The sequence below is a fragment of the Stenella coeruleoalba genome (assembly GCF_951394435.1).
Source record: "Stenella coeruleoalba genome assembly, chromosome: 2".
Taxonomy (NCBI): domain Eukaryota; kingdom Metazoa; phylum Chordata; class Mammalia; order Artiodactyla; family Delphinidae; genus Stenella; species Stenella coeruleoalba.
In genome coordinates this window covers 22098294-22123616 of record NC_137147.1, presented here as the reverse complement: position 1 = coordinate 22123616, position 25323 = coordinate 22098294, and the positions used below count along the sequence as shown (strand labels likewise).

The window sequence follows — 25323 nt, the reverse complement described above, 5'->3', positions numbered from 1 at the left end:
TTTTATTATCTTTCATCACTTCCTCAGGGAAGGCACCCATGCCTTCACTGATTTCTGTCAAATAAGTTCTCAGTTAAATCATGAGCCTTTCCTTTGCAACAAGTATTAGAGTACTAGTGTTCCATTTATTTGTGCGGTTATTTAATTAATGCTTGTGTTGACACTGGGCAGTAAGCATCCTCCGGGTGGGGAATGTCTGTGTTTGTTCCCCACTGTACCCACAGTCCACCCAGTGCTTCCACAGAAAAGGTATTCAATAACTGCTTCTTGAGTGAACGAATGCAATTTACTCAACGAAGGGGAGGGATTTATCCATTTATTCAATCTGCAAGCATTTACTAAACACTGACTCTATAGCAGACACTGTTCTACAGGTGAGCTGAGGGAGGGCCCAAGATGAGGCTGAAGATGCCTATGGTAAGATCTTACAGAGCCTTTAGGCCACAGTGAAGTAAGTGTATTTAATTCTGAATGAGACAGAAGGTCTTCTGAGGGTTTTCAGCAGAGGAGTGACATGCTCTAAAAGGAACTTCTGATGCTGTTTGCAGACTGCTGGCCCCTGAGCCCCAAGCAAGGGAAGAATTGGTGGAGTTTGGGAGTATTGTGAGAAGGGGTCAAGGCGTCTCACTCCCAGGTTGGGGACCTGCTGAGCAGTGGAAACTCTGAGACCCACATCAGGGGTACCATCTGGGTGGAGTTCCCTGAGAAATTTATTGGGAGAATGTACTGAAACCCCAGAAGGGCAATGGTGTCACATCTAAAGCTCTTGATTTACCCCAAATACTCTTACATCTCAAGAATAGTCATTCTGACCATAAACTTCTGAAAATGTCTTAAATGTCCACAAAATAGTTTCTCTAATAATGATAGATTATTTAGATTACTCAGATAATATTTTTATTTGTGGTAGCCTTCTGTTTAAGGACATCAAGATATATTCGAGGCAGCAAGGTACAGTGGAAAAGATCACTGAGTAGCAATCAGGAGATAAAAAGTTATATCTCAGGTTTGCCATTACCAGTTATATGAACTTGGGAAAATCATTTAACCCATGGATCTCAGTTTCCAAATCAGGAAAATGGGAAAGAAGGATCTAAAAATCTCTAAGAGCCCTTCTGGCTCTAGATTTAGTCTGCTGTAGCTTTAACTTCTTCCCATAGTAGGTTGGGAGCTTGAAAGGTTGGAAAGAGTAAGAAAAATGGCTTTCTATAAAGAGAAAGTAAAATAAGGAGAAAACCATTTAGGGATTACTATTTACCCAAGAACACCTGAGGGGTGGAAAAACCTTCATTCTTCTGTGGCAGAAAGCAAAGTCAATGACTGCCTAAGGAAACCAGGAAGAAAGATATTTCTGTCATCTTGGGTATTTGCCCTATCAAATTACTAGCTCCAAATATTTGTCATTTTGTATTTTTAGAACAGATACTTCCAAAAGCAGGCAAAGAACTTGCTTTTCTTTTTTCTTTTTCCATTTTATAACTGTCCTAATTAAAAAAAAATTAAAACAGAAAAAAGATTTTACAGTTTTGCCCTCATCTAGAGGCTGCTAATTAGCTTCTGGTTCTATTACCATAAATGCTATTCTATATTTTTGCTTCTGTCAAAGTTTCTGTGCCATCATGACTTTGCACACTGTGGACCAAACAAATGTTGCTGCCATTCTGGTAAACAACAAATGTAGCCTTGCCAGCAATCCATCAGCCAATGCAGCCACCTCCAATGATGTGCCCTGAGGGGAATTCAGGATGGAGATAAACAGGATACTGGCCCTAGATAGTTAAGATTCATATCTAAGCAATAATTTCAATGAACCTGGACTCATTCATCTTCCCATACATAGAAAAAACACTAAAATCATTAACTTGAGATGGCTGTTTTTTGTGATTAGCAGCAATCTTTCGATGTTTGACTTTTTTTTTTTTTTTTCCCAGCAAAAACTCCTATATATCTTGGCTCCTTCCTTACCTCTTTGAAACAGTTCCTCAGAGCTATCTGAGAGCCTATATCCCAATTATATAGTCCTCAGTAAGATTACCAAAGAAAACATAATTCTCGACTTTTAGGTTGTGCTTTTTTGTTTGTTTGTTTTGTTTTGTTTTTTCAGTCGACAACATAAAGGCCCATCTGTCTGGAATATCCTCTACACGCTGCTTAAATTAGCCCACTGATTGTCCTTCTGCAAGACTTGGCTTGGTTATACCTCCTCTAACATGGCAGTTAAAAGCATGGCCTCTTGAGTGGTCCGAGTTGAAACCCTGATTTAGTCTCCTACTGGCCACGTGTGCCTACGGAAGTTCCTGATCCTTCTGCACTGGGACTCAGTTTCTTCACCTATAAACAGGAATGATAATAACACCCATAGCGTAGAACTATTTTAAGGATCAAATATATTAACATATGTAAAGTACTCAGAATGGGGAAGGGCACTAGTAAGCATTCAATAAACACTAGCTATTGTTACAACGATAATACTAGTGATTATTCCGTGAACATCTCTCCTAAAGTGTGTGTTGGGTACCCATCCTCAGAGCTTCCCATGCACACACATGCCTCCTATCACCTGCCTAATCGCTTCCTGTCTATTTGTCCCTTTCAGTAGACAGCAAATTTCTTAAAGGCAGGACTATATTCTTCCTTAATTTCCAGGGCTGAGTACTTGCTATTATACACAATAGATTTTAGTTTTATGGGGGAAAAGAAAACAACAAAAAACCTTCTCAACGCAAAGATCAATAAATACTCATTTAGAACTTATAAATGTTGTAGAAACATATATGTAGCACAAATTATTTTCTAAAAGTACAATTTAAAACCTGACTTGAGGGACAGTGAATGTTTTTAAACACTCAAAATTAAATAAACAAATGGAAGAAAACAAGGGACAGTAAAGTTGAGTTGAATGGTCCAGACAGAGTAAAAGAGAGGAAGATGAGAATAAAATCTTTTGTGGGCCTAATAATGTCCTAATAAGGAAATGTGGGATGTGAACAGCAAACTGTCTCCTGTGGATGAGCTGACAGGGGCTTAGCCACTTGAGGCCACGAAGACACTGGTCACAGGGCAGATACTGAGAAACGCTAATCATTTCCCTGAATACTGCAAGGCCCTTGCCCCAAGCCCTCAAGATATGCCAAAGCAGGCAATCACATTTGCCTCTTCCATATTTAACATGGAACAGAGGGTCCTGATATGGAACACTGATAAGGAATGATAATTGTTCTGGCTGAGGTAGGGTCCAGGCTAATTTACTTAAAAGCTCCTTGGTGAGGTGAACATAATTAACCTTCTCTGTTCTCAAAGTAAAGGGTTATTTTCTTTTAAAGAGTTGTCCTGTGTTCTAAAAAGGAACGACAAAACAAATTAATCATTTTCCATTACTCGGCACACAGCACTTGGATGCTGAGAGAGCATGTGAACAGTTAATCCGCCTATATGGATGAGTTTCTGGTGACAGGCAGATCAGATCTAAATAGAAATCAGGCAAGGTATTTTATTTTTATCATTGTGGCTTTGAGACTTAATTCAAAAATAACTGAGACCAACTCTGACTATACTTTTAAAGTTTGCTTTCATAATTAATCCTTTTTTGAACACTTAGAAACACTCTTTTGGATCCTGTACAAAGCATTTCCCTGGCCGACTGCTGCCAAAGCAGACAGAAGCAGAGACTATCTAGAATCCTTCAAAACTATTGAAAATTCAACTGAACTATCTCTTAAGGCCATACTTAGTTCAAAGTACCAGTAATTTGAAGTTATAGCAATACATTTTGGAAGACAGCCCACCTAAACAAGTAATGTTAAAGGTGAATTCTAAGTATGTTTGAGAGGCTCTGTTAAGGTACGTCCTGAATGGCTGAACAGAAGGGCAAGAGAGGATAGATGAAGTATATGTAAGCAAAAGTATATATTTTTAAATAAATTCATCTAGTTTCTGAATTTGCAAGCCCTGGCTGAGAAAGATGGACCATGAAAGCCACTGGGCATTACACAACTGACAATATTATTTGATGAGCAAATTCATCTGACATTTGCCACAAACAATCGTCTTCCTGAAACTTCAATTGCTAGAAAGGTTTTTTTCTTTTTTCCAAATGAAAGCCATGTATTCATTCAACTGGACAACAATGAAGCTTTGTGGCCTGGTGGTTAGTATGAAAAGGAGTTGGTTTTGCCAAAACAATTTGAAATTTTGAACTTAGTCTCCCTTCCCCCACTTCTTTTTTAACATACTCAACTAAAATGAACGAGTTCTGTAGCCCTTACTAGACACATTAAAAAAAAAAAAAAAGAAACTAAACAAAAAAACAACCAACAAACCCCCTGAAGTAGCCAAAACCACATGACTTTGGACATTTAAAGTATGTTGTAAAAACTTAGAAAACATGCAATACTCTGGAAATTAGTCAGGATTTCACAGCATTTATTATACAGAAACTGGATAGGACATCTGGCCTTCCCTTTATCCAACAGCATTTACTAAGTACCTACTATGTACAAATCAAACTATAACATCACTACATCAGACTTCATTTTGCTAAAGCTGATTAGATTTAGTTCAAGCATATTCTTTTGGTTCCTGAATGAAAATAAGTTATTAGGGCAATAGAAATATTTATAATTTTTTGTTAACTGCCTTTTCCCATTAAATTGGAAAATTTTAAGTACAGGGATTAAGCCTTACTTACTATTCTTTAAATCTATGGTGTTAATACATAAAAGCTACTCAATAAATATTTATTGAATTTGGTGCTATAATTGCTTCTCAGTCATCCAGTAACTACATATATGCAACAATATTTTTAAAATTTGCTAATGTGAAAGATTAGATAATTTATATTTGATTTGGGGATAATGCCATATCCTGTCAAGTGAATGTGGGTGTGTCAGGAGTTCTGGGATATACTCTATATAATGAAGTTGCAACAGTAACATCAATTACGTGAGACAGGTACTCCACTTTTTCTCTGAGGACGCCTGCTCCCTAAATTTTCTTGAGATATTCTAGGACATGACACCCACGAGGAATACCAGTTAGGAAGAGCAAATATGAAGTATTACATAATATTGCTTTGCCTGTCCTTCCTGCCCTCCCACCCAACTTTAGTTGGAGGCCAAAGGTAAGAGCTTTGCTCTATATTATTTCTAAGAAGGTACAGACATAGGTACATATCACAGCCATGCAGAGCTCAAACTTTAAATATATATATGGTCTCTTCCTCTTAAACTTAGAGGGAATCCAGTGCTTTAAAGGAACTTTCTGGAGATGCAAACAAGATGCCTATTGATAGTGAAAACTGGGTCTATCAAATTTATGGTAATAGGTAATATCGCTTGAAGTCAGTTGCAATTTGAACACTGTGGGAACTACAGGAGATTCATTCATAACAAAAACAAACAAGCAAACAGAAAACAAAGAAACAAGGAGATGGGAATACAGAATGGCAGTTTGTTCCTAGATCTCGGAACACAACAACATACTTTTGCTTAATCTTTGGTGTATCGGTAATAATTAGTCATCACCATTTACTATTCTGGTCCAACGGGTGAAGTTTCTTTCTTTTTTTTTAAGATTTTTTTTGAAATTTAATTTAATTTATTTTTTGGCTGTGTTGGGTCTTCATTGCTGTGCACGGGCTTTCTCTAGTTGCGGCGAGTGGGGCTCTTCACTGCGGTGCACGGGCCTCTCATGGCGGTGGCTTCTCTTGTTGTGGAGCCTTCTCTTGTTGCGGAGCACACGTTCTAGGCACAGTACTTGCAGCACGCGGGCTCAGTAATTGCGGCACGTGGGCCCTAGAGCACACGGGCTTCAGTAGTTGTGGTGCACAGGCTTAGCTGCTCTGTAGCATGTGGGATCTTCCTGAACCAGGGGTCGAACCCGTGCCCCCGGAATTGGCAGGCCAATTCTTAACCACTGTGCCACCAGGGAAGTCCCCAACGGGTGAAGTTTTAAAAAAATATTTTAGCTACTTGATAAATAACTTAAAGAATATAAAGAGATAGTAAAAAAAAATAATGTCATTAGAAATTTTAGTAAGAAGTTAAGCACGTTATATATTCTCTTGATTTAGAAGGTATGAACGCAATGGACTACTGAATAACTGTCATCCATGATTCTGGAAAACACCCATCTTGTAAATACTGATTAGAAATTTCAAATATATTTCTAATGAGTTCTATTTTATCATTACTTCTGGCTTGTTCTCTTGCACTTGCTTCTTCAAAACACAATACCTCTAAAAATGTGACAGCTTCTAATTTTTTTAAATATAAATTTATTTATTTATTTGTGGCTGCGTTGGGTCTTCATTGTTGCGCGCAGGCTTTCTCTAGCTGTGGTGAGCGGGGGCTACTCTTCTTTGCGGTGCACAGGCTTCTCGTTGTGGTGGCTTCTCTTGCTGTGGAGCACGGGCTCTAGGCGCACATATGGGCTCAGCAGTTGTGGCTGACGGGCTCTAGAGTGCAGGCTCAGTAGTTGTGGCGCATGGGCTTAGTTGCTCCGCCACATGTGGGATCTTCCCGGACCAGGGCCTGAACCTATGTCCCCTGCATTGGCAGGCAAATTCTTAACCACTGTGCCACCAGGAAAGCCCTGCTTCTAATTTTTAAAAAATTGATAATGCAGTCTTCTTTACTACATAATTGCAGATTTTTTTTCATTTTTTAGATTTATAAGTATAAATTAGAATGGTCAATCCAACAAAAATTTTCATTTCTATATTATCTTTTCCTTTCAATCACATTTTTATACAACCTGCTTTCAGCGTTTGCCCATTTACGAACCATATGAAGTAAATTATGGTGCACAAACATAACTAAAGATGAAAGAGTACTGTCACACATTCTTTCAGCAAATGCACTGCTCCAGGTTCTTGTTGCCAAATGTTGCATAATGAAGTCCTTCTTGTTGATTAAGTAACTGGAAGAGAGCACCCTATTTCCTCTTTGTCCTCAGAAATAGATTGTTCATTCATTGATTTGCAAAAAATTCATCTATGATATTATCATTTGAAGACTCATAATCTGACTTTTGCTTATACAATCAATTTCACCATCATCATTAGTATCTGGAATGCCACTGTCTGTCTCTTTATATTCATCTTCTGATTCATCTAATAAGTATGAAATGTCTTCCTCTGTCAGTTTCCTTCTCTTTGTCATTATGGGAGAAAATGAGAAATTCTGAACTATCAACCTGCATCCAATAAAAGTAATAATAATAAAGAAAAAGACTGTAAAACTTCTTCTTGAAAGATAATACAATATTTTGATGCAAGGTACTTCTCCGTGGCATTGCTACGTCTTATGATGGCTTTTATCCCAGAATAGCTTTCCAAGAATGTTTCTATAGCAAACAGACTTGGAAATACACTGTCTTCCTCTTAGGCAAAGGTTCGGTAGAATTTCTTGTAGCTCCCTTTATAAGACTGGGGTTACATAAGCTCAGGGTTCCTCAGCTATAACACAAATTCACTGCATGTGCAATGCCCACCTGGACCCATCTCCGTATTGCCCCTGAGGGACTTGGGAGGCAAAGGGAAGTGATACAAACATGCAGCTCATGGGGCCAGCTGTGCTGTGACTAATAAAGTCCTTTGTCTCATGTCTTCTTCCAGCATCCGTAAAAGTACGGCAGGCTAACTTGGTAACTGGTGAGAAGGATAAAATTCTCAGACTCTTCAGTTCTTGATATACTTTGGACAACACAATAAGAAAATTGAAATGTTATGTAACAGTGATGATTTAGGTCACTTATTGCAACATCCTTCTGTGTGATCCCCTTATCCCTCCATCTTCATATGATTTTGGTCTCTTCTAGCATATTTGGGAACAACTGACAAGTACCAATAAAATAATTTCTAGGATGATGAAATAGGAAAATGTTTCAAGAAAATAAGATCACCAAGATTCATTATACATCTTGGATTTATAATAGGCTTCAATAGACTCATGGTGTTTGCAAGACAGAATGAATTTTTTCTATCTTAAAAGTGAGGAAAATTTCTCTTTGCTCTTTGTAAGAACTAAAAAAAAAAAAAGAAAAAAATAATTTAAAAAAATCAATCCTTACCAAAAGAAATTAATAGACTAAGATTGGGTCCAAATGACCCTGATGGTATAATAAAGATTAAATCACCCTTGAAAAACTCTTTGCCTTTTATCATCACCTCTCAGACCCTGTTCATCCTTTAGTACCTAATTTCTCCTTCCTAGGAGCCTTTGTAAACTACTTCTGTGGAGTCTGATACGAAGTCTGGTAGTTCATGAAGTACTTGTCCTATGCTGCTTTGCAAGATAAACCATGCTTTATACTCAGTCCTTTACATGGGTTAGTTGGTGGTCATTTGTTGAATAGAGAAATGAATGAAAGAAATGAGTGGAGAAATGAGTGTGATGTCACAGAGGGGGGAACTAACACAAAAGTAGAAAAGAGGAGTAACAAGAAGAGAGATGAGAGAGGCAGGTAGTCAAAAGAAAACTGAATAGCCAATTTGCTCAATATACTGATTTACAAAACAACGTATTTGTTTTTTAAACTCTTTATATGGTTTCCAAAAATACTAGTTTGTAAACTGGACAATTCATTAAGGTTTATTAAAATCAGAGAATTAATCATTTGGTGAGCTCATGACTGGGTAAATTTGCCTTTGAAGTTAGGCCCAACAAGGTTAAATTTTAGTAAGAAGCTACAAGTAAGCACACGAGATTCCTGGAAATTTTTTAAAAAATAATGTTTGAGAAAGAATCTTATGAATGTTGTTTTGGTAGATTGGAAATTATATGTTGTAGGCACAGAATACATGATGGTATCAGTAGAAAAGGCATGAAATTAACTCAGTGGAAATTAATAGGACTACATCCAACAGACATGAAGGCAGAGTAACACCAGGCTCTAGGGGATGGACTGTAAAGGCACATTCTTAAAGGGCACAAAGAAGATGGCTTAAATCAGTGATTCCCACACATGACTGCAAGTTAGAATCATCTGAGGAACTTTAGAAACTACTGGGTCCTATCCCAGGTCAACTGAGTCTGGAGGCAGGAATGTGTTGAACTAAAATTATTAGGATTATTAAATAAGAACTATAAATCTAAATTTCTCAGACCCTAAATTTGAAATAATTACATTGAATTTTGGAGGTAAAATGTATATAACATAGAGTGCCAAGACACATAACCAGTGTGACAAAACTAGGACCAGAATGCAAATGTCCCGATTAGTCAGCCAAATCTTTCTAGTCCATGTACTGCTCCTGTGACTGGGAAAGGTAGTGCACACATAAGGGAGGAATATTTGTTTTAAATTAGAAACGGACTTTCCATCCATTACCTCATTTGATCTTCTCAGCAAATCTGTGACACAAATAGGATAAGTAATAGGCCCATTTCATAGATTATAGAAATTAGGATCAGAGGGGTTAAGTGAGTTGTCCATGTGAAAGAGCCAGGATTCACAACCAGGTCTTCGAACTCTCAGGGCACCAAATTCTAATCGTTCTCTAAGAAATGTGGAGATCACCTGGCTTTTGCCTTACCCTCTCAGTCAACCCCTTCATGTCTGGGAACAAATACACTCTTCTTCAAGGAAAAACTAATGTCTAATGTGGAGTTCTGGGGTATTACAAAGCAAAACAAGTTCTGAGTTAGAAATGATAGGGATAAAAGCTGAAAACAGTAAGTTCTCTGACAAGATATAAAGGGAGTAGTTCACAGAATCTAGGTGTTTTAAGTCAGTGAGTCTATATTTAATATGCTTTAGACTATCTGGTTAATGTCTGATGACAATGAAACAAACAAGTCAGGATGTGTTCTATTGGCCTTTGCCATGGATATAGGTAGAGTGAGATCCTAGTAGAGAAAAACATTGAAGAAGCTCCAGAAAATCATTTACAGAGCACGAACTATGCGAAATAAGAACAGAGCCTAAAGACAATAATGAGGGAAGGGCTACTTTGATGGTCTTTCACTGTTTGATGTTCAAGTATAATGTATTTGGGGGCAATGATAGGATAAAATCGTTCACTAATGTTAAATAATTAACACAAGACCACTTTGGATATTTATATTAATAGTGCTAATAGTGACAGTATACTCTCTCCAGCCTTTCATCTGAGATCAAAGTTTGTTAAAAGCCCTAAACAAACTTTATAAACAGTTGTGTAAGTGGAATTAGAGTTTAAAATTAAAAAAAGATCGACTGAGGCATTTGATATCACTGAGCAAAAGCTCAGGACACAACTAGTAATGCAGCCAAGGGGCACGCCAACACTCTTCGACATTCGCAAGGAAGAAAACCAGATCAAAGCTGCTTTATTAAACTCTATGTACCAAGAGGTCGAGGGCATATTTTGACAATTCTAAATATGATTCAAGAATTCAGTGTCCTGTTTATGACTCTACTTCTTGCCCTGCTCAAGGTAAATACGGGATCTTGTTGTTAATTGTCTTCCTCTTCACTTAGTATCATTCACTAGGTACTTACTTATGAAGCATTCCTTACTCATGTCTTCATTACTCTCAACATTCACAAGTGGAGTATGTGGAATGGAAAGAACACGGAGCCACTAATCAGGACAAATGAATTCTAGCCCCTGATTTGCCGTATTTGGCTATTCATAAATTCCTCTGTCCTCCATACTTCTTATTTATAGGGTGAGGGGTTTTGACAAGGGTCTCTAAGAGTCCTTCCATTTGTAACATTACCTAGAATGTGAGATCCACGGCAGCAGGGACCCAATCTGCTATATGCCCCAAGGACACTGTCGAGATATGGCAGGGATTCAACAAGTATCTGTTGTACACAATTACGTGATTAAATCAGGGTAAATTGTTTGAAAGCAACTATTCATAGGGTGGAAATTTTTTAATGAAGATAATTTTTTTTAATTCCTCCTAGACTAGAGTCTACTAAGTAAAAGACTTTTAAAATATGATCCAGTCCAGCACAATTAAAAAAAAAAATTTAAAAACTGAAATGTAGAGAGGTTAAACAACGTGCCCAGAGTCATGTGCCTGGTTATCGGGGAGGATATGACCAGAACCCACCATTTCTGACTCTAAATCAGATACTGTTGTACTATATCACTTTCCATCATTTAAAACTAGGCATATAATAATTTTCAGCTGAAACCTGTATGCAATTGGTTAAAATTAGGTGCACAAAATGAAAAATTCCCAAATTAGCTTTTTATGTAAAGGCTACTTCAAAATGTGTGTAACAGACACTACTCCCACCAACTATATGTTAAGGGTGTAATACCAATATTTCATTTTATAGCTAGATTAGGATCTTAAAAAGATGTAATACATTATTACTCTGAGATTTCACCCAGATATGCACTCTTAAAGAGAACAGAAAGCATTTCTTATATGTATTATATTTTTCAGAAAGATACTTCAGAAAGTGTTTTGTAATATATACACTCATATTATCTTCACAATACAAAACAAGCGCTTCTTACCCATAGAATGCACTGTTATTGATAGTGTTTGGAACAGGACTATAAAACACATCATCGAGCAAAGCAGTTAGGCAGTCTGACTACTTATCAGCACCAACTATGAAGCTGTCAGACTGACCTCCAAACACTGAGGAGTTCAATAATACTAAATTCATCTGCTGGTGAAGCTGCATTCATTATGTAATTTCTCAATGATACTTTCCCTATGTCACCGCATTTATGAAAAATCTGACAGCGCTGTGAGAAACGATCTTTGCAGGCTGAAGGAAGTCTTACATTTTTAAATTGGTCATCACCTTTTGCCACAAGGTTGCAACTCTGTATAAACAGCCCACTGGTTTCAGCACCATTTTCTTCATTTTAACATAAGCACAGTCATGTTTTTGCAATTTAACCCTTTGAAGATGACCCCATTATTGGAAAATATACACATTTTAATACTGACTAACACAGAATACAGACTCTGTATTTTGGGACAAGGTGGCGAAAGGAGAATGTCTAGATTGTTTCAACCAAGATCCCTCATGAGAGATTCATGAGGATATTTCCGTTTGCCCTCGATGCGAATATACAGAAGGTAGACTAACATTAGAGCAGTGGGAAACTTGGCAGAACGGGCTAGGACAGGGTTTGTGCAAAACCTTTTTCCGGTTTCAGTTTGAATGGGTTCCCAGGAAGTGTCAAGTTCGAACAAATCCAAAATTTTACAATGCAGCTCAGCCAAAACTGCTGAGATTCACCTGATTCTGGGTCAAAACCGTACAGAGCACACTGCGTTTTATTTGGTGTAAAGCCAATTTGACTGAACCTTTCAGGCAACTTCAATGAGAGGCTTATAGCCTTGGCAAGACCAAAAATGAACCTGGCTTGATCTTTGGTTTTGAAACAGCAAGTTCTGGCTTTATAAAGAGATAAAGGCAAGTTTTACCCAGCTTCAAGATTCTTACAAATACTTAGAAGAGGCACTGCAGATAATTAACTGTTATTTGGCCACATTTACATACTCAAGTCAGTTATTTCCTCAGCTAAACCAGGACACTTTAGTTAAATACATTAACACTACTGGGTCCATATACTCCTAACTGCCCCAGAGCAGATTCTGGTGTCCTAACAAAGAATAATGGTCCTTCTTCAACAACTTATGTGCCTGTAGACTGGCTTGCACACGTAGTAGGGTGAAGCACAATTAGTGTTAGATCCATAGTGGGAAGGGAAGGAAATTGAAAGTAAATCCCCAACAATCAGTGTCTAACAGTAGACAGGTGAAATCAGAATACGCAACATCACTTAGTAATTTCCAGAGACATACTGGCATACTCTTGTACTCGTGGATACCAAGATCTTGAAGATCAACTGGTATGCATACTTCAAGTCTGGTACCACTAATATTAGCTGAATGAATCCTTTAGAGATGTGCTTAAGCCTCTAGCAGTTTTTTAAAAATAGAAATCATATTTCTAACAGTTTTCCTGTGTCTTGTAATTTTTCTCAGATAGGCAAATTTGTGCATGTTTTTCTCCATATAGCCGCAGGTTAGGATTTATCCTGTAAATTATGTTATCTCTGCAAGTATATCCTAAAAATACAGGAAGCTTAGATTGTTTTAAGTAACTTTGGTTTGAGAAGTTGATTAAACACTGACAAATTGCAACTACACAGTTACACATTTGCTCTCAGTCAACACTTTTCAAAATTTTAATTACATCCTCCCTAAATAATTTTTAAACTGTATATCTCCCTTACTCTCCCCCCTTCCATACACACATTTTTAAGTTGTCAGAATGTTTTCATCATAAGTTTAGGTAGTTGCAAAGGATGAAAATTCTGGAATGTAGTAAATATTGTCATTTTCAAATAAAACTTTTATATTACTCATATAAACTTATCCAGTGAACTTTAAATCTCATTAATTTGTTACCACCATTTATCCACTTCCAAAATAACTAAATACTATCCTCTTTAAAAGACAGATTTTATATGATTCCTTTTCCCTTTGAATTTATTTCAAATCTGTTTTCCCTCACCGACTTTTATCCTAATATATAATATACTTACGCTTGCAGGCCTATTTATTGGTTATCCTATCATACTTTATCCTTCTCTGTAACAAAAATGTATATATATATACAGAGAGAAGAACTGATTTTTAAAACTCCCTGTGACCATAATGCTCTAAGTGTTAAACATTATTATGGATTGAATTATCATATAATTAATATTAGGTATATTAAAATTTTTGAGAAAAAATTAAATGTGAGATGTCAAAAAACCTCAAGGCTTCCAAATGTATATCTCTTACTGGGATGGATATAGCTTCCTCTTCTCCTGTACTCAATTAGCTCATGTATCCATGGGTAAATGCTAATTTTGTTTCAATAAGACAGTGTTCCATTTCTATTTCTATTTTTTGTTTCTATAGATTTACTCACTGAGAAGTCTTGTTCACATAAAAAAGTACGTGAGAATAAAATTAGTTTTGTTATAACAATGTCACTCAATTTCTTGAATGCCTTCCTAGTTTTATAGCAAAGATTACACAGTGATCTGTCATCAAAAATTAATTTAAATGATCTACCAGCTCGATTAGGTCCTCTTTCAATTTTGTTGAAAGCAAAGAATTAGAAACCACTTGACTTGCCAAAGGATTGTAATGTAGTTATTAAAGTCATTCACTTTCCATTTCTGGAAGGTAAACCCAAAAGGCTTTACTCACCAAGACTTAAATGACTACAACTGTTCTTTTTTCACTTAGAGATATTTCATTGAACTTAACACATGCAAAAAATAAAAATCTCAATTTCAATACCATTCTATCAGTATGAAATTTTAATATATTTACTTTATCTCAGCATTAAATATATCTGCATCCAAAACTTAGAGCTGCAGACTGGCAAAGCCAGTCCTCATTGTCAAACCAATCAGCCAAATCAGCAGTACTTTCTGGCAGAAAAAAGTCTGACTTCATTTTTCAATTCTATGTAATGTGTTGATGTGTGCTCGTGACAACCGTCTCACTTTTGAATCATAATTCTAAGACAGATAAATAGATAAGGCATGGAGCCGGACCAGAGTTTGTCACCCGGATGAAATAAGACACTGCGGCTTTCAATGATTTCTTTCCAACACATCTTAGCTTTGTTTTCTGGAGCTATACATTCTCTGATTATAGTAGGTGGTGGAAGAGGTGAGGTCATTAAATAAAACTGTCTTTACTCCTCCTCAACATCCGTCAACAATACATGTCGATTTCAGAACAACCCATTCTCAACACCCCAAATATCTAATACAACCCTTTGTTCTTATCAAAAATATATGGATGACTAAGAAGGACAAGAAGCCTTACCTTAGTGACCTGATTAAAGGAGGACATGAAGGCACCCAAATCATAAACTGCCCCTTGTTTGGCACCCTGATGTGCCTGGGGGAATTTGCCATCATGGGACCCTGGATAGGTGAGAAGGAAGCCTTTCTTCTGCAAAGTGGGAGGGGGCTGATTATGAAAAGTAAGAGGGCCTCTTCAAGCCGAGCTATTTTAAGAGAACGTGCAGGTAGTAGCTGAGGATATAAAAATGGATTCTCCTAAACCTACTTGTGTCTTGACTGCCCCTTGGAAGATCTTTGTGTATTCTTGGAGGTACTCTACAGGAAGACTGTGCTGTACCTCACCAGTTCTCTTTGAACCTTACTGTCAGGGACAGCATTAATCATTTCGTTGTAAAATTAAAAAAAAAAAAAAGTGCTGCTAACATGTTTCAATTTCCTTTGCTTTTTGGTAAAATGTGTCATAGATACAAATGAGTACATAAAACATATACATAAAGAAAATGACAATTTTTGTGGTTTTAGTCATCATTTCCCTGATTATGAATGAAGCTGAATATATTCTTACATGTTTCTTCTTCAACTGAAATGCCTGCTTATGCCTTTTATCCTTTTTCTTTTTTCTTTTTTTTTAATCTGCATTGTTTATCTTTTTCTAATTGCTTTGTTGGCAATAAGATTTGGATACAAACTGATTTGGATACAAACTGCTAGTCAGTTATATCTTCTGCTACAAATGTGTTCCAAGTGTGGCTTTTCTTTTCATTCTTTTTATGTTGTCTTTTGATTTATGGAAGTTCTTAATTTTGATGTGGTCAAATCAGTCATTTCCTTTATGACCTATGTTTTCAGTGCCCCTCCCCTCACCCCTAGAAATCCTCCAAAGTCCCAAGGTCATGATGATACTAAACTATACTTCGTTTTAAAGCCTTATGGTTTCATCATTCACATTTAGGCTTTCACCCACTTTTGCATCTGAGATAGGGGTTCAATTTCATTTTTTTCATACCATCTATTAAAGAGTCCATCCTTACTCCTCTGATATGTGATGCCAGGTATGTCAGACATCAAGTTTCTATGTACACATATTTGTTTCTGGATTCTCTATTTGATTACATGAACCTATTTATATATTCCTGTGTCAAGACTACACTATCTTAATTTCAATAGCTTTAATAAGGTTATATGTATGTTAGGAAAACTCTCCCCACTTCCTCTTCTTCAGAAGTATCTTGACTATTCCAGAGTGTCTTCTCTATAAAGGCTTGAATTTTTTTTTTTTTTTGCGGTACACGGGCCTCTCACTGTTGTGGCCTCTCCCGTTGCGGAGCACAGGCTCCGGACGCGCAGGCTCAGCAGCCGTGGCTCACGGGCCCAGCTGCTCCGCGGCATGTGGGATCCTCCTGGACCGGGGCACGAACCTGTGTCCCCTGCATCGGCAGGCGGACTCTCAACCACTGCGCCACCAGGGAAGCCCAAAGGCTTGAATGTTTTTGTCAGATATTTTCCTGTATACTTTGTATTCTTTGTTACTTTTGTATTGATATAGTAACTTTAATAACATTTTCTCAGCGATTGTTGCTGGAGTTAGAAGGAAAAGGGACTTTCAAATACTGGTTTCTATCAAACTTGTTAAACTATTTTTCATAATTTAACTATGAATTCCTAGAGCTTTTTATACAAACAATAATATTACTTTCAAATAATGATAGTTTTACTGCTCTGGTTAATACCACCAACACAGTGTCTAACAGAAACTGTAGAATGGGGCATCCTTTGCTTATTCCTGGTCTTAAACAGGGACTTTCAAAATGCTAAGGTGAGGTTTGCCAGAGATTTTTTTTCACATGACCTTTATCAGATTAAGGAAGTTCTCTTCTATTCTTAGTTTTCTAAAAGGTTTATGAGGATGATAATGATATAATAGGAATAAATCTTCTTATTCATCTATTGGGATGACCTTATTAAATTTATTTCTCCTCAATCTGTCACTATGGTGAATTACACTGACTGAGTTTTTAATTTTAAACCAACTCAATTCCTGGAATAAACTCAATTAATTGATGAATTGGTAATTTGTCAGTGTTCATGAGTAATTTTCCTTTTTATACCCTCCAGGATTTATTTTGCTAATATTTGTGTATAATATTTTTGTATCCATGTTAATATGTGAGAAGTTCCTTAATTTCCCTTATTTATACATTCCGTCTGGTTTTGTCTCAAAGGTTATGCCAATTCCTAATGAGTTGGGCATGTCCTTTCTTTTATTTATTGACCTGTGAGTTGTTTAGAAGTTTACTTTGAAATTTCCAAAAGTCTATAGCTTATTTCGTTCTTTTTGAATCTTAAAGCTAGTTATAATCATGTCACTAAATTCCGGTCCACGGAAATGAACAGAAATGATATGTGCAAATTCTAGTTTTCACTAAAGGCAAGTTACATACATGCTCTCCCTTTCTTTCTTTTGTCTATTTACAATATTAATCTAAGGGCTGGAGTGGAACAGGCATCATAGATCAGGAGGCAGAAGCAGTATATTGAAGATGGTAGAGCAAAACAACAAAAGAAGCCTGGGTTTCTGACACCATACCTGCCATGGACACCATATATTTGGATTGTTAAACGAGAGTGAAACTAATTTCTATCTGACTTAACCCATAATTCTTTTTGGATTTCTCTTAACTGAGGTCATGCTAACTCTAACTAATACAAAGGTATTGAGAATCTAAATTATCATGGCATTTATGGAAATGAAAATAAAGACAGGTCTGAAGTGCGATATGACAAACAGAATTTGTATCTCCAAGCTGAACAGCCTTCCCTTCCCTTTCATTTCCTAAAATGACCCTGACTTCTTATTGTACTGCCTATATCTCCTCTTCTCCCTTGACCTCCCACTTACTAAGTTCACTAGTGCCTTTCTATAAACAAGGGTAATCACTCTAACCCTGCCTTTCTGGCACCAAACTGTCCCAATTCCTAATTTTCCTAGCACAGTCCTAAAGTTGTATTACCTCCGCATGCGCTTTCCCTCTTCCTGCTTGCAGGCTCTCACCACTCCACTCCAGTGTAGTGGTGGTTGCACACCACCACTCCAGCTGTACTCCTGCACACCACAACCCCTGACTGAAAACCATTAATGACTACTTATTGGCTAAATAGCCATGCTACCGCCTTTCACCTCCCAACCTCGTAATGGACACAACAGAGAATGCAAAGCAATCACAGCAGTGCTCTCCAAAAGAGCAGCCCAGAATCCTTCCCAAAAGAATGTTTCAATAGCCAGTACTGACCAGTAGGAACTGGCACTCAGGAAGAAACCCACTTGTATCCCTGATATAAAGATAAAATCTAAACTCCTTGGTTTGTATTTCAAAACCCCGAAGTGTCTATTACTCTCTCAAAGTTTTACAGACAATGAGGCTATTAAAAAAAAAAAAAAAAAAAAGATGTGAAAGCCTTTGAAATGGAACAAAAACTTACTGGGTATTTTCAGTGAAAAACTAGTTTTTGCCTCGCGGACGCTTCTGGGTTTTTTGATTCTACAGGATCTCTGTATCAGTCACTGTCTTGGAGCTATTTATAACTCTGTGAGTTATAGATGACTGATCGCTATGCAAATGATTCTTGTACATAGACATGAAATAAATTTTGTCTGGGGAGGTTCAATTGATTTCCTTCCTCCACTATGGAAGAAGCCAGTTTTGCCTCTATTCTAAATTCACTTCAGTACTCTATTGCTCTTTGAATGTTCCTTTAAGTGAGTTGTAACATCTTGCTCATTCTCTGATTAATTAATGAGTTAAACTCATTTGTCATGAGTTCATTTTATATTTGTATGAGAGTCATGATTTCATGATTTTGCCTTAAAATTTTTTTTTTTAAATATCCTTTTAGCTAACTCTTTTTTCTTTCTTTTTTTTTTTTTTTGCAGTACGCGGGCCTCTCACTGTTGTGGCCTCTCCAGTTGCAGAGCACAGGCTCCGGACGCACAGGCTCAGCGGCCATGGCTCATGGGCCCAGCCGCTCCGCGGCATGGGGGATCTTCCTGAACCGGGGCACGAACCCGTGTCCCCTGCATCGGCAGGTGGACTCTCAACCACTGCGCCACCAGGGAAGCCCTAGCTAACTCTTTTTTCATTATTGCCTTTAAACTTTTATTACATCCCCAATATAGAATGTCTTCTCTGGCTCTTTCTACCTGACACTACTGATTCTTCCCATTTCAGAGAGGAAACTAATCTCCTCCATCATGTCCTCAAACTACAAAAGCCATGCTTTTCCATGACGAACCTAGACTGCAATGATGTTAATTTATTTTACAATTATTGTTTCTTTGTAATGCCTTCTACAAAATGCACTGTTTCATTCACATGTTGTAGACAGTGCATATTTATCTTACATCATTAATTCATTTATATGTAAGCAACTTCTCTCCTCAATTAAAGTGCAAGCTCCTTGAGAGAACTGATCACAATTCCTTTTCCTTTTCTCCTCTTCACTGTCTACCTAGTACCTTAGTGCCCAATAAATATCCACTCTGAGTCCCCAGTATATGTAGGAAGGATGCTTGCAAGCTGGTAACCACTAGTTTGTTCTCTGTATCTGTGAGTCTGTTTCTCTTCTGTTTTGTTTTATACCTTTGTTTTACTTTTTAGATTCCACAGACAAATACTCTGTTATCACTTATATGTGGAATCTAAAAAGGATCCTAAAAAGGATCCTTCCAACCAAGATTTTTTGCAGGTAATCACTTAGCTTTATTTGGGGAATCAACCTACTATGTTTTGGCTGAAGGTGGTTCCTTCCTAGGAGAATTCACACTAAACTTTAATGAAGATAATGGAAGCTTCTGTGAAACACCAAATAAAGTGTAACACTGATCAGAAAGGCTAGGGAAAAAAGAATAAATTGATATGCTTCTGGGTACTTTTTTCCCTCAACTGTCAGTACTGTGTATACCTATATTCCTAAGAATAGTCTATGTGAGGATTATATACATTCAGTTCAACATTCATTCTTTGATTTTACAAATGTTTATTGATTGTCAACTATATGTTAGGAATGTTTTGCAGGCCCTGGGGGTGCATTTGTAAATAAAATGTAATTTCTATTCCAAGAAGCTTACCTGCTAGTGAAGAAGGAGAGGGAAGTATTGAGAAAGAAAAGGGAAACAGACACAACTGCGACCTGAGCATATAGATAATTGGTGACAAGCCAAATCAAATTGCTCGTTATGACAAAAAAGACCTTCTTATTTTCAGGTATTATAACTACTAAACCTTTAAAATTAATCTATTGTAAATACTCCTAATGGAATAATGAAATTTCAAATTTTGCAGATCTGTATCACCAGGACACGTATCCTACATTCAAAGCCTTACATACCCTAATACCACCTAAACCAAATGAGAGACCACCAACATTTTTCTATGGTTTAAGTGCTAAGTTGTGAGAGACTAATAAATGGTCTTGAGACTGCTTCCAGCATATTTGATTTTATGAACTATAAAATACTTTACCAGCTGAACAGTCTACCAAGTATATTAAATCCACTCTTTATAATGCCATATGAAGTCAAAGGATTTCATAACATTTGAGCATTAACATTATTACTGAGCATTTTCATTTTTCATTCATTATTACCGAGGTTTTACTTATGATAATTATTTCAAATTAAAACCATCTTGAGAAAACTGCCACTGTAAAAAACCTAGTTCATTTAACCAGTTTTATTTTTCTCATGATGATTTTTTATTTTTTACCTTTATTCTTAGCGGAACCCTTAGAATAAGGCATTTAAGATTTTATACCATAGTACTATGTTAGTAAAGAGATTATGTAAATAAAAAAGACCAACAAATACTAATAAAAGTTATAGGCTTCTTGTTGTTATTGATAATTTTCAGCTTCACATGACATACTAGTATAATCAAAATGATTAAATAAGAAAAAATAAGCAATCACGTAATGATAACGATAACCTAACACTTGTCTGGTCCTAAATATTTTCACATATATTTTCTTTCTTAATTCTCACAACAGTGTGATAAAATATGTTTAATTATATTCACTTTTACAGACGAAGGAATCAAGAAACAAGCGATTTACTAAATGTTGAAGTGGCATTTTGTGTACTGAACCCAGGTCCTCAAACTCAACATTTCTGTTTTGGTTCATACTTTTAAAAAGAGCATTTAATTTACAAGCCAAATACTGTTGGCAAGACACTTTCTAAGGATAAGTAAAATATATGTGGAGGAACACTAAACATTTTATTCACTTACGATGTCATCATGCTGAAACCAAGAAAGTCAGTGTACTTTCCCAATGGCCTGGTTAAATCTAAGGAATAGATTATTTCCCAGCTAGGGTCTGCACACTGTCGATCAAAATCACTTGCTTACACAGGACTAAAATACTCTCAATTAGCATCTTTCCTTTCCTCACCCTCAAAATATAAATATTTTATTCTTAATTAGCCTTATTGTTTAAAAGTTTCTTATTTTTCACCTGCTCATTAAAAACATTAAAAAAAAATCACCACTAGACCCAAGTCACTCAATATTTTGTTTTCAAAAGTTTTAAACACAAAATATGCATATTCAATATTTGCATCATACTCTCCATATAGCTTTAAATATCTCCCCCTGTATATAATAGCATGTCAATATTTTCTTTTTGAAAATATGACTTTTAATGGCTGAATAATATTTCATCGTTAGGTGGTACCATAATTTATTTTACCATTCTTTCAATTCATGTGGTTTTTATTATAAAAATGTTTACTTATAAAGTAATCTAACCATGTTTTTTAAAACTTGAGGAACAGAGAAAGGAATGATATCACAGCCCTAATTCTTGTCTAACAAGTCGCTGTTATAAGATTTGCTTGCTTCTTTTTTTATACACCTATCATCATATGTTATCATTAAAGTACACGTAATTTTATATCTTGAATTTGTTTCCATTTAACATTATATAATAAACCTTTTCCAAAATCTTTGTGTCATGCTGGGTGGAAATTTCACACTTTATCTAACCATTACTTTATTGCCGAACAATAAGTCATCTCCCCTTTTTTTCTATAAAAATGTATATCATTTTCCAATAAATATTGCAAGCACGTAATCTTTATATATTTGCACTTAAAAAAATGATTTCCTAACATCAGATTCCTGCAAGTAAGATTACTGAAAAAAAGGCTAACCAGCTTTTATCATTATTTGGATATTGTAAAAAAAAAAAAATGTTGACTGCCCTTCAAAGTATAAATAGCAACCTAATCTCAGTTTCTTATCAACTAGTCCTTTTAGTGATTGGGAAATACAGAAACAAATAAGCATAATTACATTTAAGCTAATTATGTCTTCCATAAATTAGTGCATCACCTGTCTTGAGAGAGCAGTGACCACTTAAACACACACAATTTTTTTCTTAATTCTTTTTTTTTTTTTTTTCATTTTAAAAGTTTGTATCTACATATCTTTCTGGTATAGTTTAGCTTACTTTCTCCTTTGAATCTTAGATATAGTTTTAGAAACGCTTTCCAGAACTGCTTCCTTTGGGGAGTGCTCTGAAATCCACATCAGGACACAGCAGTAATCCTGATAGAAGGACAAAGAAGATGCCCCAACTTACCGTTTCTAACGCATGTACACGGTCCTGCAAATAAAGCATAATACATAATTATTAAAACAAAGCTATAAAAAATCATTTCAAGTTTACTTAATTTTTAGATTTTCTATTTATCCTCTATGAACAATAACATTTAAAAAATGTAAAAAATGAAAACTCCTACTCAGGATAATCTCTCCAATAGAAAAATAGTCATAAAAGAATCACTTTTCTCATCTCAACTAGTGTTAGGAGGACTACAAGGTTTAATTTAATAGTAAATACCATAAATTCAAACATAGTTACTAAGTGGAATAGATTTTATCACTTTTGCATTGGTAAAATTATTTATCTATTTAGTGAAATATAACTATTAGATCTGAATATATGAACCACTAGACAATAGTAGTGATTTAAAAAAGGAATTTAGCACATATACCAGCTCTCAATTAGGTATACAGCACAAAGTATGCTCTCACAGGAAGTAAAGTTCAGACATAAGAATGACTTCACCAATTAAAATTAATAAGTACACTGTTAATTGAAACAAGTCAGGAAAAGTAAATGAGAAAGATATGTCACATGCAGCCAATCCTGAACCCAGAAAGGTCTTCATTACCTACAATATCTTAGAAGGTTTCATAGAAATACTGTTTTTAAAAAGAGTCAGTGATAATATCACTTTAAAAGCTAAATGATTAAGAATGGTTTCATTCTCAATCCAACAGTTGTGTTCTCAACTCTTCCCAGAGCTAACAGCTACATACTAAAAGTTTTTACCAAAAAAAAAAAAAAAAAAAAAAAAAGCTGACTTGAGAGAAAGGAGACTGAAAATTCAAGGAAGTGCAAAGCCATCCTTTTTACGAGGGTCAAGGCCACTTTTCTTTCTATTCTTTCATTTTAAGTAGTTGGAGGAGATATATAAAATCTGGATTTTTAAAAATTAAATTGTTTGCGCTAAGAGGGAAAGGAAGGAAAATGGTGCAGAGGGCCATTCAGCTCAGATCTCTGTGACCGTACAGAGACTGACAGAGACCCATGACACTTAGGAGCATAAACTTGGCTCTCCCCTGCATTCTCCCAGCTTCGCCTTCAACCCTCAGACTGCGAAACTGGGTTGAACATTTCTGCCTCTTTAAATATTTGGCTATGTGGGCACAAGCTAAATGAATATATTATGCAAAATCAGCCCAAAGCAGATTGCTTTTAGCAATATAATCTGTTTAATTACATTTTGTTGGCATACTTGAGAGAACCTCGCCCTTACCCCCATAATTTTCATAAAATAACTGCTATTTTATTGGTGACTTGTGTACTGTCACATTTGAGTAGCTCGTAATAAATACATATAATGCCTCAACGGGGCTTTGATCTGTTCTTACCAGGCATCTTATTCACAGTGCATCTGGGACAAAATCATTCAGCAAAGTGTTATCATCACTTGCAGACTGAACAGAACCTCATTAGACAGTCTTTGGGAAGTATCGCATTTATATGAACCATCTTGGAAGGCTGAAAATATTTACAGCCACTATTTGGGCCTTAAGTTTTCCCCACACCATGTACCTATGGGGCTCATATTATTTAGAATTAGCATATTTTAAAAGCACACATACAGCTGGTTTGAAATCCGTGATATCATATGATGCCAAAATAGTACAACTGAATTAAATTCCATTTTAATTCATAGCTCACTGTTTGGTAAAGATAAACTGATATAATTTATGTATTACTGTCTTCATTTTACTTAAATATTTGTTACAGGATTTTAAAATACGCACTGTCATGGATTACATGTTTGTGTACTCAGAATTCATGCATTAAAACCCCAATCCCTAATGTGATGGCATTTGGAGATGTGGCCTTTGGGAGGTAACCAGGTCATGAGGATCGAGCCTTCATGGGATTAGTGCCCTTATAAGAAGAGACACAGAATGCTTGCCTCTCTTTCTGCTCTCTGCCAGGTAAGGGAATAAGGAGAAGATGGCCATCTTCAAGCCAGGAAGAGGTCCCTTACCAAGAACCGAATTGCCAGCACCTCGACCTTGGACTTGCCAGCCTCCAGAACCGTGAGAAATAAATGTTTGCTGTTTAAGCCACCCAGGCTACAATAATTTGTTATAGCAGTCCCAGCTGACTGAAACATAACCCTAGTCTATAAGGCTAAAACGCAAATGGTCAAAAAATCTCAATTTCGTTAAAATATAAAGATCAATAATCTATTTCAATACAATTTACTTATGTCTGTCTATAATCTACCTCATTCCAAAATGGTACTGAGATAGATTTCAATGAAAAATATATATGTTAAGAAAATGAGAAAATTAGGGAAACAAGAAATTCAATTCATTAGTCTGAATTTAAATAATTCAGTTTGCCAATCAACAACAGCTAATAGGATACCCATCATTGTTGCCAATTAGTGAGCTCTGTCTAAATTGCAGTTTTGTTGGCCTTAATTGTAGGCCATAAATAAAAACAAACTACTCCTAATCTTTATGAACTTATTAACTTGCTTTTTTTTAACATCTTTATTGGAGTATAATTGCTTTACAATGGTGTGTTAGTTTCTGCTGTATAACAAAGTGAATCAGCTCTCTGTATACATATATCCCCATATCCCTCCCTCTTGCATCTCCCTCCCACCCTCCTTATCCCACCCTCTAGGTGGTCACAAAGCACCCAGCTGATCTCCCTGTGCTATGCGGCTGCTTCCCACTAGCTATCTATTTTACGTTTGGTAGTGTACATATGTCCATGCCACTCTCTCACTTCGTCCCAGCTTACCCTTCCCCCTCCCCATGTCCTCTAGTCCATTCTCTATGTCTGCATCTTTATTCCTGTCCTGCCCCTACATTCTTCAGAACCTTCTTTTTTTTGTTTTTTTAGATTCCATATATATGTGTTAGCATATGGTATTTGTT

At 36.3% G+C, this 25323-nt stretch overlaps 1 protein-coding gene across 6 annotated transcripts in view; it reads right to left on the bottom strand.

The window, feature by feature from the left end:
- CEP128 (centrosomal protein 128) overlaps positions 1–25323 on the bottom strand; it is a 417494-nt gene that overhangs the window by 32488 nt on the left and 359683 nt on the right. For all 6 annotated transcript variants that reach the window (XM_079912854.1, XM_079912856.1, XM_079912858.1 and 3 more), the window contains one exon: positions 22424–22447. In XM_079912854.1, coding sequence (XP_079768980.1) covers positions 22424–22447 — 24 coding nt within the window. The remainder of the gene's footprint in view (positions 1–22423; positions 22448–25323) is intronic.